Raw genomic sequence first — 20,938 nt, forward strand, 5'->3', positions numbered from 1 at the left:
CCGGACACAGTGTCGCATCAAAAAACTAGAAAACAGGAGAATGAAATGTTTGGAACGTAGACTGGTGTTCATGAGTAAGAACCAAATATAAAAACGTAAATAAATTAAAAACCTTTGTGAGATATTCGGTTTAAATTTGTCTTAAGCACAAACACTTGACAAATTTCGATCTAAAATTAGAATTATTCAAATGACTTCAAGAGTGGAGTACCAATGAACATATACCCTAATAAGGCTGGAGATCTCCGTTGAAAACGAGACTGTTTGCAATTTCTGTTCCTGCGTAAAGTCAGACGCCAACTCAGTGAGGTTCCTGAGATGGGGGGGGCTGTGGCTGACAGCGTTCTGCTTAAATCATCCCAAGCATTTCATTTCGAATATGGTCTAGAGATTTTGGAGATTGATTTATATTGCCCAGGCATTGGTGAGTTTGATATCATTAAACACATACCATATGAGAGTTTATTATTCAAGCAAAAACATATACAATGTGTGATCCCTCTACAACAAAGACCATTTACAGACGTCGATTTTAGTTTGCCATAACTGTAGCCAGTGGTTCTTCAGCAGCTGGGATTTCAACTTTCAGTTGTTCAACTGTATAGAGATTCATCTAGACATCGTTCCTCAGGAATTCGCACAGAAAATAATCACAGAGATTCAGATCCGGCGTGACCAAGACTGTCCAAACCTATAACCTTCAGGATACCAATTACGGATAGCCCCATCATTAAAATGTTCCCTCAGGAAAAGAGCGGAATTCGCCATATGTGGTTTGTCTATATTGCTGGAAAAGTTTCTTCCGTTTCTTCACACTAATATTTTAAGGAGTTAGGAAAAAAATGGTCTCTTAGGAGATCGATTTGTCAATTCCATCTGGTGAAACTGTGCACCCACACAGTGCAGTTTTCAGAATGAAAATGCATCTCGAAGACTGCATAGGGTTCTCGCTGCCCTATACGTGCGTATTATTTATTAGTGTAGCCGCTCAGTTGGAAATGTACTTCTAAGTATTGACGAAATGAATCACAAAAGGCAAATCGCCTTTCTGTGTCAACATGAGTCAAGGATTGACTCATGTTGACACAGAAAGTGTCAACATGAGTCAAGTTTTTTTTTCCTTACAAAATGCATCTGCATTTTGTAAGGAAAAAAAAATAAGCCTTTTCGAACGATTCTTAAAATGGATGTTTGTTTAATCTCATCCGGTTGCGAAACTCCATGTTTGTAGACCAAGGAAACATTGCAGATTTCCTTGGGCTACAGATAATCGCTTCCTGTACACATGCGATATTTTTTCTTATTTATTAAAGAAGGCGGTCCCAGCCAGTTTTCCTGTCAAACTCACCATCTATCGTAACACTGTACAAATAATTTTTAGCATAACATGTACTACCACTAGTTGGTTATCATTCTTGGCACATGGGGGACAGTCAGGGATCATCTGCCAGCGTACGGATAATACCAAAACAGCATCAATCGTCTGCCAGCATGCTGATAACATAATACACAGCATCGATATAAGACCCCAAGGAGGATATGTCAGTTCATTAATCAACTAAAGCTGACCATGAGTCTGCTGGTCTTGATTAGAAGTTAATTCTTTCTCACGAGGAAGAGTTCAACTGTTTCACCTCACCACAGAAAGTATACCACATTAACTACATAGTATCACAATCAGAATAAGTCAAGAACTTTGTTTCTACAACAACATATGCAGCTAATGTACCCATCATATAGCAATGTTCAAGCTGTAATTAATCAAGGATAGACAGTAAAAGACGCTCAGCAACTAAAATTTTCGATCGCGTTTGCAACCACATCTCTCTTTAAACTCATGCTGCACAAAATAGAACTTCGTTTGATAAAAACCGTTTCGCATGCTGCACAGTAGTGTACTCCACCTTGCTTACACTTTTCCACGCTAGAGTACATCACTAACCATGAAAAAAACAACTCAACTCGGGTCTTAAGTGCTTAACCCAATACATCAAATGTTTATATTGCATCAGGTTTTATAAACATGTTATGGAATTAAAAACTTTCAGGCACTTTACTATCACAACAGCAGTGTGACATCACTCGAAGATAGGGAAGCCTTAAACACTTTCAAGGATATCCAAGATTAAGACGACTGAGATCCTCTATGCGACATTAGCTAGACCACCTTCAATGTACCATCCTCAAAATCTTAGCGGATGAGTGCGCTAAGAGGGATTTCGAATGGTGCAAGTATCGCTTCATCTGTCTCTTCAGTATAAAAATCACTTAAAAACGTTTAGCAAATATTTATGTTTAAAAACGCTTTGAGTGCGCGCAAAGATAAGAAACAGCTGCCATTTCTCAGATGGCTAACGTCTTACACGTGAAGGAAATCTTTTCCTTGAGCAGAAAATAAATTCTTCTTCAACTTAACGCGTGTCACTTCAACTAAAAATAATCCCCATAAGTATCTACGACTTACCTCCTTGACTACATTGAAGACCTTAGATTACCAAGGTAACCTGACCTGTCCTCTATCGACGTCAACAACGCCAAGGGACGAGACGCATGTAATCGCCCGAGCAGTGTCCGCTGTCGCTTTTCGCTCACCTTCAGCTGATGCCACATCCATCTCTTCAGGCCACGAAAGAACGCATTGTGAACATGGCACATAATTTATTACTTTCACTTTATCGCCACCTACCCAAGTAGTACAGTAATAAATATATTTAGTGACAGCTTTCTCCATTAATTCCTCAAGTTCGCTACATGCCCCGTGGCGAACGCTCGGATTTAGAAAGCTCCTTCCTTCCTCCCTCCCTTCCTTAGGAAGTGAGAAATTTCGATGATAGAAGCTGCAATATTCTCGTCCGGGCAATAAATCACGGCTTACCCATTCTCAAGAAACTTATTTTTCACTGAGGCGATGTTTGATCATTAAGAAATTGAGTGCCTGAAGCTTCAAGTTGCACGTAATTCGTGTTTGATTTCTTTGGCTACTTGTAGCTATCGAACTTTTCTTTGTTCGGCTCAGCTTACTTTAATAGGACAAGGTACATTTATCAACATGTACTCACCTTTGCCTGCAATAAAGTAGCAAATTTTCTTGTAGACAAATCACTTCATTTTTCCATGATGAAATACAGCCAGAACGTCGTGCGTTTAACTGTCAGGTTAACAAACATTGCATTTTGTTGGAGTTTCGTATCATGGAAGGCCTCCGATAACCATCAGCAGCAAGAGTCCTTGTAACTTTGAAACACGAGTCGTTGTGACTTTGAAAGAGCCACTCAGACAATCTAGAATCACAAGGACTCGTGTCCGGAGAATAGGACGAGATGGTGTGCAAGGATTTCCCATTGACACAAGATTTGTAATACTGTTCCAAGCATACAACCAACCTCAACAGCCGCTTCTCCCCCTTTCCATTCCCAACCACCATTCTCCCCAAACCAGGTGTGAGGAGGACAGCAATTCGAAACTGAGTTCGAATCCTGTCACTGAAGGTATGAATTTTTATGGATCTTTTTCTTAACCTGGCTGAGTTAGTCTGTCTCAGGCGAGGGTAGCATGGTTTTTTTCTCCCGGAAATTCGGATTTTTTGTCCTTCAAACAGACAAATCGACCACAGAACGCGAACACACAATTTACAGACAATGTATATACAGCTCAATACAGCCAAAGTTGCTGATGGGTCTAAACCTAACAGCAACGACAGTTCGCAAGATAAATCTTGCGAACTGTCCTCTCTGCGTCGAAATCGGTTTATCCACATGGACACAATACGACAATGCATCATGCCCTCATACTTCCTGTAAATTGGTAAAGTATGCGGCATTACTTTTGTTTTAATGAATCTCCTTAGGATGATTCACTTGAAACAAAACAAATGATTAGTCCATTTGAACGCGTATTCTTGTTTGTTCTTTTGGGAAAACAAAGTCAAATACTAACGAGGTTCTGTATTTGTATATACACCACAATTATGATGCATGCATCGGTTTCCAACAGAAGTAAAATTCTCTATTTCTTATAAAAAAAATTGAGTAGAAAGTAACTGATCCCGGATCAGCTTATTCAAAACTTTGGATAAATATATTTATAAAATAACATTTATTTTGTATTTCTTGTAATTTTTATCTGATTTATGTATGCGAAAAACTGGTTTTCAATTTTCCCTCATTTTTGGTTGCGCTTTGGTACAGCTTTATCCTCCATGGCGAAATCAGGGCATAACATCACCCGCATGATGCTTATGTGAAGTGTTTTCAAAAGAGACTGGTGTTCCGTGCAGTATAAAAAGGTCGCAAATAATGGACAGGAATCCTGTTTCTGCAGGTGAATAATGGAGGTTTTCTTCATCTGCAAATAGCAGAATGAAACAATCGCTAGCTTCCGGTTTCTGAAAATAACAGGACCCGATACCTCACTGAGATGACACCGCACATCAGAGAGTTACAATCAGAAAATGCTAGGTTTCCTTGAAGTTGTTGAGGATTTTTTCCCAATGTCCACAGTCGTGCCATTGTTAAAGAAGTTTCCAGCTGTATATAAATGTACTCCATTACTCATTGAATTACTAGTGCAAGTTTGCAACATTTTCAAAGACAATTTTTCTTTATTAATGGAATTGGATAATGAACGTGGAAAGTCCTCTTCTGGTATTATGAAATATCTGCGTTCTGTTTCGCTTTGTTTATTTAATCCCTTTTTTTTTTATCTCCATTCAGATTACAGTTGATCGGAGAAGCTTCTAGATATTTTCGAATGGTAAACTCTTCAGAATACACTTCGATTGCCAAGCAAATCTCATAGAATAAAAATTATCTTTCCTTTCACGATAGCACAGTATCTAACAGTAATCTTGCGATGTTCTGTTTATAAAAGCTTAAAATAAACATTTTATTCGTAATGCTGCCATCCTCAAATGTCTTCCAATTCGAATACTTTTTTTCCTATCTCACTTTTAATCTTCTTCATCTGGGACGTGAACGGTACATTTAAGACGTCAGGCCAGAAAAGATCCGAAGACGAAAAAGAGTTAAAATTACGAAACAGTATCGCTTCAAATGATCTTGGTTTGTCAGATGCCCCTCCCAAGGGTTTCCATTGACTCTCATCTATCGGTAAACTGCATCTTCAGCTGGCAAATGCCGGCAGAAGGAAGAAACTGTGCGTACTACAGCCGCGTGTTTATCGTCAATAAATCATAAGGTTAAAATGTTCGTAAAACCGTGACGGAGCTCACGTATCGGCTTCCAGCTGTCAACGAAATCGTCTGGGGAAAATTCGGATATCTTTTGCCTTTATGCGGTAGTCAGATAACGCTGCCAGTAATGGAATGTGAGTGCGAAACTCGATTCAGACGCCGATTATGCCATTTAGAAAAGGAAAGACAAATTACTTTTAAATGAACGATGTTCCGCAGAAAATTTCATCCGACAATTTAATCCGCACCGTCATTCAACGCAAACAGATGATTTAAAGGCTTCCTCCAGGACTGTGGCAATCAGACGTTTCGATTTAGAAACGTCCTGATTTGAAAACTGTCAACAGGAGAGACTTGTTTTTACAGGAATGGGATACACTTAAATAGAAGGGGGAAGAATATTTGCTCATGCTGTCGAGGCAGTTTTCGGCTTGTCGGAAAACTAGTTTGAAATGGCGGTGAGGATACACTGACAGTTTAATGGCAGCCACAAGCAGAAGCCAAATGAAATTGAATCTTGCTGTACTTCTATTGGGACAGTACTAGCCCCGAAGCAAGGTGTGAGGGATCAAAACATCCTCATCAGATGTTTTGATCCCTCATTAATTGCCATTGTAAACTAATACTAAAAATGTAGTAAACAAATTTGATGGTTAAGTTATTTAATATGGACATTGTGGAGATATCAGAAACATCGTGCTACTCAGATATAGGGAGACGAAGCATCTGAATATGGTAGGTATAATGTGTACAAAAAAGTATAGACACGATGGGTGTTATGCTCTTGGTTAAGAAGCAGATGCTTAGGCAGTGCATCCAGTTGATGTGGGTGATTAGTGCCATGTTGAGTCCGTTTGGTGGTCAGTTTGGTATGTCGTAAGCACTGGGAAAACAAAAATGAGAATAGGAGTCTCCTGTAGAAGAAAAATGCATTGGATCATTATAAATTATTAAGGAACACAGAAACGTACAGTAAGTGTAAACTAGCCAGCAATCAAGAAGCTAAGGCAGATTATGAGAATTATTAGTCATCCTTCGATATGAGAATGCAAATGAAATTATCAGACAATTTTTTTGCTTATGTTAACGTTAGAAGGAAAAAGATGAACCACAAGATATGAGTGACATAACTACTGATGACCCTGTTCAGGTTTCCAACAAATGACATAAATATTTTGCATCTACATTCATGCATGAAAAAATTTCCAAACATGAGTAATTAGAGGCTTCTTAAGCTTGACTTCTGTTTCGGGGAAAATAATGACGTCTGTGGTTAAAGAAGTAATACGTGATCATCTTAAATGGAATTATACGGAAATCACAGCAAGGTTGTTAAGGGATGGGACCCTGTTTGGGCAATATGTATCATATTGGCTAATCATACACAGATTGGAGCAGTATAGCATTAAGGGCAAGTTGCTGCTATAGAAAAGGGATGGTTGAGTGGCAAAAGACAGAGTGCCTGAAGATATTAGGAAGATGAGCCGGAAAGTGGCAATTGATGTTTAATACTGATAAATACGAAATATTACATTTGAGTAGCAGTCATCCCAGAATAATATACCAGTTGGGTGCTATGTGATTTCGTTTTCCACACTCAGGATAGTGGAGAGTGGAAAAAGACCTTGGGGTAACTTTAGAAGGACGATATGAAGTTCTCTGAGCAACGCCAGAGAGTGCTAGGTCCTGTAAATGATATACAATTATTTTTTTTCCGGCAGGGACAGGGATGCTACTGTCCAGTTTTATAAGCCAATGATTAGGTCCCACTTCGGTGCTGCAAACACATCTGGAAGCTTCATTTGAAGAAGTATATGGGCTTTTTAGAACGGGTGCAGAGAAAAGCAACAAGATTAGTGGAGGAGCGGGGATGATAGATCCGTACCAAGAAGGACTCCAGTTCTGAAAATTGCAGTGTCTAGAAACTAAGAACCTGCAAAGACACCCCATTGAATTGTTTAAAGCCTTAAGTGGATTGCTGATGGCATCCTTACTCTTTCTCGGATGACACAGATAAGGGGACATGAATTTAAATTTCAAAAAATGGTGCAAGCTTGTTGGAACAAGTTTCCATCTGATGTTGTGGAAGTGAATAGTTTGAAGAAATTTAAGGAAGGATTAGACAAATTGTTAAAAGGAACAGAAAAATAGTGCGCAGGTACTTTTTTTTTTTTGTTAATGCAATAAGCTCTCGCCTACGTCTCTTTCCAATAGTAATACTAATTTTAAAATTAAATTTGATGGTTACTCTGTATTTCAACGTGGGCACAGAGTCAAAAGAAAAGAAAAAGAAAAACAAATTGTGCCCTTCAAAAGATTATTCGCGTCATAGGTACCCCACCACTGATTTGTCACGAAAGCCGACTTCTTTAGACCTTTCCGTGGTAAAACACGTATTTATCGATCTTAAAGTGTTAGCACTTCCATGATGACTTCCTTCTTTCTTTCTGTTTCAAATAACAAGTAGTCCTTCATACCACAATCTATCAGGCACCGTCTCTAGAGTAAAAGTTCCTTCTGCAATGGCTTGATATTTCCACTAGGCATTATTAATCATATAATTTGGCATCCCTCTCTCTCGTTCATAATAAATTATACGTTCAGATTTCTTTATTTGTGGACACGCACACAGGAAAAGGACACCTTCTCTTCCTTCTGGTAAAAACTGAATGACAATTGAAAAATTTATACAGCAGTCAATTGTGAGAATTGATCACCCTCTTTAATGCTATTGAAATTGTTATATTTGAATATTGTAAAAAATTTAATAAATTTTGTAAGTTGTATGACGAAGAAGAGTGTTTAAAACCGAAGTGAGTTATATTATATAACAGAAGAAAGTTTCATCTATTCGGATCGTCCAATGAGACTAAGCTTCAATATTTTGAATTTCCTCTTTTATCGTCTAAGGTTATTTTTATCCAAAATTCTGACCCCTCACGCTTATATCATTCTTAGATTATTGCAGCAGGAGGTAGTCAACTTCCCAAAAACAAAAATAACTAAATAAAATAAAAGAATAAAGTATTTCAAAAACTAAAAAATTACAGAAAGGGGCAGAGCATTTTGCACACCCAAAATTGGTAACTTATCGGAAATGAGTGCCAATATTCCCCAATAAACGAAGTTCTAAATTCCCGATGAAACCGTACTTCGACTAGCATTCTGTAAACAGAAAAATGGGGATGGAAGGCCTTGGGTTTTTGTACACCCTTATCACGTTCCAAAAATGGCCAGTCTGTGACATGCAAAGAGAAATTTGCTAGGTTTGCACTGCTTTTAAACAGACAAAACTGTAGCACGAACGTTTTGCATATCTTAATATGGTTAAATAAAACTATCACGTGATTACAATAAATTTCTTTTTCTGTAACGACCCAAATAAGATTAACAGTAAACTCAATCTACCGCAAACATCACCCCAAACCAAACTTACATTCCATACAAGTGCAGTTCGCTATCTTGGTACACCCTCCCCTTCTCTTTCTTTTCCTAAAGACGAAATTCCACTTGGAATTTTGAACTGTAGCCAACTTCGTTTGATATTCTCCTGATATTGGTTTAATAATAATTTGACTTATGTTTTCCAGTACTGTCTTCAGTAAGAACGACGTGGTCGTTGGAAGCCATTAGTATGCGAATCTCGAGAGAATCTTTCAGTATGTTGATTAGCTTAATCCAAAGCTCGCTAACAGCCATCAAGAGGCAAACTGCCCATTAGAATTTGCAGTTGAACTTGGCCCTGGGCATAGAACCACTGATGCTTCCAGCAAAATTGGATTTAATGCCTATTATCTCGTTGCACATTAACGTTGCTGTATACGTTACTTCGGTCACCCATTACGGTGTACTGATCACTAGTTGAGTGAAGTGGTTTTAATTCCTAGAGGAATTCATTCCATTTCGTGACTCCTAAAGCCAGCGCTAACTACATTCAGACTCCACTGTTTATTGCCTGTTAAAATTAAAGTGAGTTCATCTTTTCGGCCATTGTTTATTTATGTATTTCTTTTTCAGTGTTTCCTGTCCTTCCAGTAAGCATCTACGCCATCCTTCGGCACACACTAGCGGATGAACAGTAAGTACAAAGGTCCCGATAATTTAGACTGTTTGTATTAAGACTACGCTTCGATTATTTACCAAATCGGATACGTAATGTTCTTATATACCTTTTTGATTATATTTACAATGAAGTACAATGTTTTTTCTTGTTTGTTACATACACTAACACCGAATCTGCAAAAAGATCTTGTGGAATGTTTGTTTGTCTCCACAGGGTAATTTGGAATTAATTGTCATTGCTAAAGATATCAATTTTAAGCGCTTTTCAATAAATTATAGAGTAATTTTATATCATTCCCAATACTAGCATTCGTCACTGGTTTGAAGGAAGGCCTGAAGATTGCGCTGCGTTTTTTCAGCTGTCAGCGTGAGAATAAATTCAAATGAATGCCATCTACCCGAAAAGATGGCCAATTTTTTAATTGGTTAATTGTCCTTCTTGGAAAATGCGTCACCGAATTATGATATTGAAACTAATACATGATGTAATCAGACACTTTGGCGCACGCCTTTCAAAAAAAAAAATATACTTGTGAGACGGACTGAGACACTTCATTAACGGATATTTCAAATGACGTATGCCCTTCCACATATAACATGACGTTTGTAATGCTCTACAATCTTACGTCATGTGGGGAAAAAAATTGTAAATCGATTGAAATGTATGATTTCCTGTCGTGTAATTTTATAGTTTGCGGTTTCCGTATTTTGCACTTTCTTGATGAAAATGAACTATGTCTTAGAATCGTTATAATTTTTTTGCAAATGTACGAGGGGGGTATAAAAGTTCGTACTCTTACCTAGAAATAATAGCCTTAGAAAGGTGAAACTTCACAGGAACTTTAATTCTTTTCTATGTACTCTCCATGTATAGTAACACATTTCTCCCATCTATGGATCAGTTGTTTAATGCTTTGATCATAGAAGTCCGCACTTTTTGCCATAAACCACGATTCCACTTCATTGATTGAGCGAATCAAAGCGGCGTCCACGCAACGGTTTCTTGAAACAAGAAGTCTGACGGTGCTAGGTCAGAAGAATAGGGTTGGGTGCTGCAGTAGCACAAATCCAACAGTTGGCGAGAACATTGCTTCTACAAAGGCGTCAGCAATCTTGGAATCCATCGTGTGGAGACCTTAAGACATGTGCAGATTGTCATTTAAAATGCTGTGGGTAGACCCATAACTAATTCCCACTGCATTTGCGATAAAAATAATTGTCCCACGTCTGTCATTCGGCATCAGCTGCTCAACCTTTGCAACCGTCTCACTGTCTGTGGATGTTGATGGCCTTCCTTCTCTTGGCTTGTCAAAGACACGTACGATCGCACTGGAACTCCCGTTTCCACTTTTTGTCGTGTCATAGGATGGACAATTCTACCTATACACACAGCTTTCATATCTTCGTCAAGTTCCAGAGTTTACTTGCCCTGCAAATGCAGGACCTTGATCACTGCTCGATACTCCACTTTGTCAACGACAGTGTCCTTCCTGAGATTCCGGGCTCCACCTCTGGTGCACGATCAGCTACAGGAATGAAATTTCACATGTTAGTCATTGAACATGTAAACAACTTATATTAAAAATGGCATCTTCCTACTGATGCTTTATCTAGGTCAGGGTACGAACCTTTTGATACCCCTTCGTGTATCGTAATGTTCGCTTATCAAAATACTTAAAGTAATTTAAGTATTGAAATAAATGATTACTGCATTGCATTAAGTGATTATTACTTATCAAAATGTTGTATTATTTTGATTGCTTTAATATTAGGTAATACCTTTCTACATAAAATATTATCACAAAAAAGCACTAGATTATGAAGGAGCACATCGATGATGTGCATACAACCACGAGAGACTTTCTTGGAAAACTAAAGAAAATCCAAAAAGTATTAAGCATGGTGTTTACCAAGGTGGATTCTAAGATTTGTTCATTCATGATTTGTTCGGACAACGATATGACAACGTACGAATATGAATTTGGTTTAAATTTTGGATGACTTCACGATTATTTTTTGTCAACATCTCCATAGGTAATGTCATCTTAATCCGGATTCATGACGTTAGTCAGCCCATTTTCGAAATTGGCTGGTCTACACTCCAAAAAGATAACTGAATATTTCAAAATATATTCGAGATATAATCATGGTTATAAATCGGCTGTAACACCCCAAAGTCCGAGATTTGCCAGAACTCAAATGATTTGAGGTTACTAATTCCTTGTGAAATCCTTAACTTTCTTCACCTTTCCAAACTTAGTTAATTTCCCTTCTGCTCAACAAACTTGCAGACTTAATTATTGAAGGAAGAATAATGCGTACACAAAGTATTCTGAACAGAGATGTGTGTAACTAATAAACTTCCCCCATGTTGATATCTTAATTAGCTATAACTGCTTCGGTTCGAGATATTAACTCGCAAATCTGTTCAACCCTTATCCGAAATTATTCTGAAAATAAATTTGCTCATCGAATTTGTACGAAGTAAACAGCAGCTAATGAAGTAACATGTCTGCTTTGTAACATATTTTCTACATCTGCTGTAAACATGCAACGAAGACCAAAAAGAGTGTTCGATTTAATACAGCATGCAGATTAATCCTACATGAATCTATTTTATGTGATTGGTTGGTTGTTGGACGGTTTTAAGCGCATCAGCAACTTAGGCTATATTGCGCCATATATATTATGTAAATTGCGTGCGTTCTGTGATCGATTTCTTGATGTTCTGGGAGAAAAAACCATGTTACCCTCGCCTGATACCGACTAACTTAACCACGTTGTGAAAAATACCCATAAAAATTCCTCGCATCATTGACGGGATTCGAACTCAGATCTTTTTCATCCACCGTGGGAAGAACTGTGATCACACCAACTGCTACCCATAAGGGCCACTTGATCCCTAACTGCTACCCATGTGGATCCTTAAGAGCCTTAATACAGGTGCAATAAGTGAAAATCTCAACTTACAGGACCATGATGTCCAACCATATAACCAGATTGGTTGGCCGCTATCTAGACATCACACAATTATCTGTAAAGCATTTCTGACGGAATCTTACTCCTTCAGTCCAATCCAGAAGAAGACATTCCCAAATATTTAACACATTCAGTCCCACCATGGAGTTTTGCTGATGTATGGCTCCCGCTCCAATAGTCTACGATCGGCATAACTCAACACAGAGCACCGTTGAATATAATTTAAAGTAGTTAATTCTGGAGATCATACGTGGCTTTCTGCCGTATTTCCTACAGCTTGTAGTAGGTTTATTCCTAGAATTTTTCTTCTCATATCGGTAATGTAAAAAGTGAATTTAGGATCATCAGTCGGCCTTATACACTTGCAATAGAATTCTGAGACTAAGCCAGCAGTAATAAAGAAACGTTATCTTTCTTAAAAGATAACGTTTCTTAAAAGATAAACCTTAAAGAATATTAAGGCTCTGCAATCTTTGACCAGTTGCTTTAAGTCATATTTCTACGAAGAGAAATATGATCGGTTCTCCACAGATCTTTTCAATCTTAGTCATTAAATCTTAGTTAAATTAAATCTTGCATTATCTTGTAATGCAACGCTTTTAAATGAAATTTCAGGATCTTTATTTGCGGTTCTGAGATCCGCGAAAAACTTGAGTATTTTGCTACCCATCTCAACTTCTTACAATGCGAGACTGCGTATTTCCAGGAGCTCAGAAATGCCCTCGTAGGAAAGTGGACATCACTGCCTTCTTAATAGCCTCGCCAAGCACATCGCTGTGAATCAGGCATTGTAGTCGGAAGTGGGCGTACCTACAATGACCGGATATTGATATTTCATCCACGCATTCACCTATAAACAGCATGTCGTTCTTCATGATTTGTGCGTGTATAATGATTGCCATTTTCTTACAGTACTCGTTAAAGATAATTTACTTATGAAAATGCAGTCGAATATTTCCACTAATTTTACCACTTCTGGCTGACCTATTTTTCCAGCTGTAAACTATCTATTTTCATACTAATTGGTCCTATAAATCAAACTTGCGGTTTCTCACATCCTTTTAACAAAAAAATAAAAAAACGAAACCACTCTTATTAAAGTTCAAATATAGCCGTACTACATGTTGCTCAGAATACGATTCAAAGCAGCGCAAAAGCATAAGAAAGTGTATTCATTCTTAAAGAAGCGATTTTACTTGTGAGAAATTCGATGTCCGGACTTTCATCGTTCACTATTTAATACTTATTGAATCCAATTACTGTAAATCACAGAGATGCACTCAACTCTCTCTGCTCGTGTTTCTCATAATTAGCGTAAATCAAGTTTCCCCTAACTATAAACGGTTTTATTGCATTAATCTGGGTGCGTGCCGAGGTAGTAAAATAAATTGGCTGCTGCAAGTAACCGTTATGTCCAAAACACAACATTTGCTCTTTGGAAGCACTAACAGGCGATATTAACATTATTCGCAGCTGTTTCTCCTCGATGGCTAATCAAATCTCTCTTTTCCAATTTTAGGTGTTGGGCAATACCTGTTGAGACCTACGAGTGGATAATGAACGCTCCCAACCTGCTGAGCTTAGTGGTAAGTACACGTGTTCTCTGTGCCATTAGATAATAAAAAAAGAGATTCAAAGTTCGAGTAATCTTTCAAGAAACTTTTCTTACAAAAACCAATTAGCTTAAAAGCCAAATGATTAGTATTAATCCATTACCAAACTGTTGATTATGACTAATAGCTTTGAAGATAGTTTTATTCAACAGTAGTATAAAACGAATTATACAACACAAGTCTGTTTTTTTCTTAACAATATTGAGGAATGGATCTAATCACTGATATAAAAATAGAAGAGATTCACTGAAAATGGGAGAACAGGATTAATTTGTCCAGTTCCTTGAAATATTATTCACCATTTCACGAAATTTGATCGCCTAATAATATTTCCAAACGTATTTCTTTACAATAAAGAAACTTGTCCACCGCCTTTACCAGAAAGTCCGATATTAGACTTTCAGCCCACACAGGTTGAAGTTAATTAAAAATACTGAAGCCGTATTAAAATTGTTTACTATCTGTCGCGTGAATATCACGTATTTTAAACCTCTCCGCTCAGTAATTGGCTTCGCTCTATTATCTTTTTATTAATGTCCATATCTTACCAAGCTATATATCAAGATAATGGAAGTCCTTATTTTTTTGTGGGCTAATTGTGTCTGAAAATACATGTAATCGAGTCCAAGAGAGGAAATTTTAACCACAGTCCCACTGATCAAGTTGCGGCAAAGTCTGACATCAAAGACATGAGCTCTACATGTGCAACTGGCTAGTGGCCAAGTTGCTGAACGATGCTTTAGAAGGTTATAAATATCTATCTGCGACGTAACGTCAACCAGACAGCACTGACGTGTTTGTGATCTTAATCGGGTAAAAATGTGGGGGAAAGCGAAAGAGTCAAAACACGTTTCTTTGAGAAATTGAGTTTGAAAATTCAATCTTTTTTTCTTGTATTTAAGTTGAAAGTTTATGGTGGATAAACCTGGAAACAATGTTTTAATTCTGGTATTATAAGATAGCAAAACTATATTAAATGTAACTAAATTTAATATAGTTTTATTAAATGTAATAAACTATTATATTTAACTTAAATTTCATAAATCAATGTTTTTTTTATATAAAACTCATTGCAAAATAAATCTATCGTCGACAGCTCATTTTGTTTAGCATTAGTAATCGCAAAGAAGCAAAATGTTATTCATTCGCTTCGTTTACCTAAGCCTTCTAATAATTTGTCCACTCTTCCTCTAAAGAATTCACATACCACGACACCAGATGGAACTTTATTCTAACAATCGTTTATTCTCTACCTTAAGGCGAATATTCGCACATCTATCACGCAACCATCCTTTTTAGCAATTTAAATTTATGTTCCTTTGTGTGTCATCCGAAAAATCAGGTCTCCTTTGTAGAAGTTTAGTTTCCAGACACTGCAATTTACAGAACCCACGTCTCTCTTGGTGAGAATACCCATTTATCCCTTTCCAACTAATCTCGTTGCTCTTCCAAACACCTTTATACAAGGAGTTTAAAAATTTCACTCAACAAATGTAGGAGCATATTCTACAGCTAAAATAAGAACACAGTTCCTTTAAAGATATGTATCATAAGTGTATTTCCAAGGTATTAAATATTAATCACAAATTAAAAAACCCATACTGGCACCAACACCTACACGGTTTCTTTAGGATAGGTATGTTAAACGGCAAAGCAGCCAACGTATGAGGTGTCAGTATATTGCGGTTCTGCCAAATTATAATTCAATTATAAACTTGCTGGCTGTTTGTTCATAGTACAGATTGAAATAAATGACAAGTCAAAGCCAAAAGGTACATTTACTTTAATATATTTAGATTCTGAATTCTAGAAACCGTATTTGGTCCTTCTGGTCATTGAGCAGAAGATAAAAAAGATAGAATTTCAATATAATATTTAGCTATCCCTGAAACTACTCATTAATCACCTAAAATGTGGAAATTTTAAAGAGTTACACTGAGGATTTTCTGTATTCTAAGTCTGTACTAGCTGCTCGCTTCCACTGACTTTAAAAATCTTCAAAAGGCAGTTATAATGACAGTTGTTGCACCGAAATTTAGACAAAGAAATTCGTAGTTTGTCATTATTTCATTTAAGACATCCTGGAAGGAAATCTGTGAAAAGAATGAATTCAGTTGTCGCTTTAAGAGACAAAGAAAACTCTTCCATCTATGGATACAGTTCTGAAATTCCGCCAGCAACACCAAACCTCGAACTTTCTGTCAGATCGCATTTGCGTAATCTGCACTGCGAAAATTAAAAAGTTGAGAAGATGCAATTTATCAAGTTTTTCTGTTTAAATATCCACGTTCAGTAATTAGCACTCCTATTCTGCGAGAAAAACAAAAGCATCTGTAAGAATTAAAAAAATAAACTCCGCAATGAATCAAATTAACCTCGGTGCCTTTTAATCAGTAGCAAATAATTGATTGCCCCTGTCTACGTGTTGTCAACATTTTTATACGGACTAAAAAAGAGCGCAAACACAGCTTGTTTGCTCCCACTATTGACTGTGGCAGACCTCACAGCCTCAACTCCCGAGTAAATACCAGACCTCCAGAAGAGTTATTGATCGTGTGAAGGGATAATTTCTCGCGATTCGACGTCTTTAACAAGTTGGAACCTGAAACTGCTGCCACTAGTTACTCACTAGCTGAACTATAAATAGAAATTGAGAATGGACACCTGAACACGCACGCAGATTTCCTGCAGTTCACTCGCAAAATAACTTTTATTAATTTCTTTTGCAAGGCATTTGCAAACCTTTTTCCGTCTGTATATGGCTTGCAAAACAGTCCCGGTTTGTTGTTCCTAACAAAGTTTAAATGTATTCTTTTTAACCAATGTCTACATCGTATCCTACCCAAACTACATTAATACCAGTAATTGCTGTTGAATTCCGTTTTGTGGCATAATTGTTTCTGGACTCAATTAACGATACTAAAAGTTATTTCCAGAGGGCTGGATGGTAATATCACTTAGAAGACCCAATTATGTTTTCCAAAGTGAATTTATCCCTTGGTTTGTAATGCAGATTACTCGATCAATAAAGCCACCATCTTTGTCTGGTGGAGTTCTTTCTCCACACACCGGGGGCATATATGCGCATAAATTTATTGCACTTAGGGTTTCTTCTTCTCCTCATAATGAGATTTTAATGACTCTTCCCACTGGAATCCCTCGACTTTAATATGTGGGAAATTTATATAGTTTACCGGATTAGAAAGTCTGTTGTCGTTCATGGTAAAAAAGATCGCGGAAGGTTGAAACAGCTTGAGCAATAATTCAGGTCACAACCTAAGATGGTTACCAAAATTTGCTGCTTTGCCCCTCCTGATTCTGTTACACGTGTGAAGGTTACTAGAATGTCACTGGAACAGCCTAGCGTATTGTTACTTGGTGTAATTAAAGGCTTTTTTTCATGGCGCGTCATAACATAAATTGATGGAATTTATTAAGGAGAATGGTCGATTTTTACCATTCATTTGCTTCAGTATAAAACTGCTTTCTTTCAACTGGCAATTATTAATTGCCAGGTGAAAGAAACGGGCGTCATGTCATGAATTTTTCCAGGTTTCACTCCTTGAAGTACGCAAATTTTATGTTAGAATTTAAAAAGCAAATTTCAGTCTAATGCGAGGTTTATTTAATATTTCTAGCATTAATTAAAACTTATTTTATCATCATCCATGACATTCAGAAAGGTATTCAAAAATTTCTTCATATTTTGCATACTGAATAACCTGCTACCATTCAAATTTAAAAATTTTCCTGGAGTTCGCCTTGAACACAAATAAAAGGACCGTTCCTGAGTTGTACCCTTCTCTCCCTTTAAAGTCAAGCAGTTAAACATCGGTTGTAATGATGACGATCACGAAAGTAAGATTAAAATAATTAGGTTAAACGTTATGTTAATTACTGCATTATCGTATGGCATTCTGAAAATTTAATCAGCACCAGCACTTTAATCTTAGAGAATTTATACAGCAATTAACACTTCTGAGAGCTGTTATAAATTGTTTGAAAACGGTAGGCAAAAATGTGGATTTGGGAGGAATGGGTCACTGATTGATTCGTTTCGTGCAAAGAGTGTGTATTTTAACCGAATTACGTGTCTGGGTTGTCCATTTTTCTCAGTGAAAGCAAACTTTTTCCAATAAAACTATTATTTAGCTTAACACCAACCAAATTCCCGGTAAAGTACATAAATTATTACCATAATCGTCTTGTACAGTTTTCAGTATATAAAGAACAGCCAGAAATAATTCAAACATAAATCACAGCTGGCTTATCTTGAGCGTGTTTAATGGAAGTTAGAAGCAATATTAATGGCCTAATGTTCGATGTAGATCAAGTTTACCTAACTCAGCGTATTATCAAGTAAGATTTAAAGTACCGTCTTGCATATGGATTTTTCTAAAAATAATACTAAACCTACTCCCAAAGAAGCACACAGTCTCGAATACCTGTACAGACGCAAACAAAACTCGAGGCCAATATAGTTCTTTCTTTATTTATTTATCTAAATAAATAAATATCGCATATTCAAGAACGGTTTTGATAATGTATAATAGATTAGAACACAAGGTAACATTTGTATCATCGACAGTGTGAACACGTTCAAATTCTGTTTTCCAAGAACTATGACAATATGATCCAGAATGTATAGAGGTCAACTGAGCACATCTGAACGAAATCTAACAGTAGTATGTCCGAATTAGTCTTTACCTAAGTGTATATATATCTTTGGCAAATTTAGACAAAATTAAATCACGGGAAATAGATGATTTACTACACAGAACGCTAAGGTTCATATCTGGAACGACATGAAAACAAATCTCGAAATGATAAATTCAAGTGACGCCGGCGAAGAACGTCGCCAGTTTCTGACGATCGAACAGATTTCTCTCCGACAATGTCAGTCAATGCTGGAGGAATGTCGATAGGCGTTGATACTAGAAAGATTACATAAGGAAGAAAACTGGCGCCAAGAGAAGGTGACAATTTACTATAAATTGCGAAAAAATTCAACTCCAGTTAGGTGAAACAATAAGTTTTATATCAATATGAAACTATCAAATTAATTTTGAATATTACTTCGTATTCTAATTTCTGTCAGCACGATATACAAGAAATTTTCTAGCAGGGATAAGGAGGTGATTATTCCCTTGTATAAGGCGATGGTCAGGCCACACCTTGAGTACTGTATACAGGTCTGGAGGCCTCATTTCAAGAAGGATGTAGAGCTGCTGGAACGAGTACAGAGAAGGGCAACAAGATTAGTGAATGGAACAAAGGGTTGCTCTTATGAAGAAAGGCTTAAATTTTGCAAATTACAGTGTCTGGAGACTAGGCACCGGTGAGGTGATCTGATAGAAGTGTATAAAGCCTTGAATGGTTTGAGCATGCTCAATGCTGATGGGATTCTTGCTCAGAATAATCACCTGAGAGGGCGGAAATTTGCCTTTAGCCAGCGGGTGGTTGGTTGGTGGAACAGACTTCCATCCCTTGTTGTGGAAGTTGATAGCCTAAATAAATTTAAGGCTCAGCTGGACAGGTATTTCGAACGAACGGAGGGGTGAAATGGGAGTGGGGTTTTTTTTTTTTTTTTGGCTGATGCTGCATAAGCTTGCTTTCTTGCATCATATGCCTCTACTATTGCTATATCAGATTTTTTTTTTCTGTGAAAGTCTTGTGAGCAGGTCTTTCTCATGTGCCCACAATATGGCGTTTTCTCATTTCGATTAAATGACATCTTTTGAACATGCGCAAAAAAATTTGGAGTAAGTGCACATGCACACACTTCCACCTTTCGCTGCTTTTTCACAAACTGACTACGTGCGGTTGTTGTAGGGTTTTAGGAGCATCGGCGACTAAGGCCATATTGCTCCCTGTATACTGTCTGTAAACTGCGTGTGTTCTGTAGTCAATTTTCTGTTTGTTGGACGAAAAACCATGTACCACGCCTGAGACCGACTAACTTGGCCACGTAATGAAAAAGGCCATAAATGTTCCTCACTCCATCGACGGGACTCGAACTCTGGTCTTTTCCACCCGGTGTTGGCAGGATGGCGATTTTACCAACTGTGCTACTTACGAGAGAAACTACGTGTGGATGTACAAATTAATTATTAATAACATAACACACCCACCCAGCCGCAGGTAAATATGTATACACTGTTGTCCTTGAGAATGTTAAAATATTCTCTTTATAAATATGGTTCAAATACCATTTTTAAAAGAGTTGTTTGGAATTATTTCAGTGGTTATAATAGGAATTTTCATTTTAAAATGCTTAAGTATTTGTGCCATTTAGAATGCGTTCTACAGTGAAATTACAGACTGGTTTTAACTTATTCTAACGACTAAAACTCATTTTTCATTCTTTCAAACAGTTAAATCTGGCCTTTCTGTGCAACATCATCCGGGTATTGGTTACTAAACTTAGGGCTACTCATGCAAATGAGCCAAGCCAGTACAGGTGAGTCCCAAATATCTTTCTATGATAATTAAAATTTGAATATTCGCTAATTGAAAACTAAATTGTCGGTATCACACGAGCAATAAAATTAGTTTCAGAATTATCAAGTAACTGATTTGTGCACAATATTTTGTAGAAGTACGCAGTAATTGGCAGAATTACGTATACTTGTTAAAGAGTACTTGAATTCTTTGAAAAGATTATAAAATTGACAAATATAAATTTTGTTTCCAATTATTGTCACACTTTGTTGCCACAGATTTAAATCGACCTTTGAAATAGCAAGGTTTTTTTAAAAACTGAGAGGAACTTTTTCTTTTTAAAATTTATAATATACTGTGCGATTCCATATTGTGAATAAATGTGTTTTCTTTTATCAAAATCGGTGACACCCACACACACAGAGAGATGGCTCGCATTACTATATGAACACGATTTATTCTAACCATATGGAAAAGAAAGTTTAGTGATTCGTCTTTTGTTTTTCTCTCTATTTTAGCTGGTGGCAGTACTTCACACTTGGTTATCATCATTCCATTTAAACTAGTAATTTTCCCGTTTGAAGATTTATGTGCAGAGGTGCCCCTTTTCTATAGAAAAAAAAGTAGGGAAATAGACCCGCATGCAACAAGT

At 37.1% G+C, this 20,938-nt stretch overlaps 1 protein-coding gene across 3 annotated transcripts in view; it reads left to right on the forward strand.

The window, feature by feature from the left end:
* LOC150090956 (calcitonin gene-related peptide type 1 receptor-like) overlaps window positions 1-20,938 on the forward strand; it is a 264,585-nt gene that overhangs the window by 221,771 nt on the left and 21,876 nt on the right. For all 3 annotated transcript variants that reach the window (XM_090373571.1, XM_090373588.1, XM_090373579.1), the window contains exons 10-12: window positions 9,209-9,269; window positions 13,752-13,818; window positions 20,220-20,305. In XM_090373571.1, the coding sequence (XP_090229697.1) occupies window positions 9,209-9,269; window positions 13,752-13,818; window positions 20,220-20,305 (214 nt within the window). The remainder of the gene's footprint in view (window positions 1-9,208; window positions 9,270-13,751; window positions 13,819-20,219; window positions 20,306-20,938) is intronic.

The sequence above is a fragment of the Mastigoproctus giganteus genome, chromosome 1 (assembly GCF_048544385.1).
Source record: "Mastigoproctus giganteus isolate SK-2022 chromosome 1, ASM4854438v1, whole genome shotgun sequence".
Taxonomy (NCBI): domain Eukaryota; kingdom Metazoa; phylum Arthropoda; class Arachnida; order Uropygi; family Thelyphonidae; genus Mastigoproctus; species Mastigoproctus giganteus.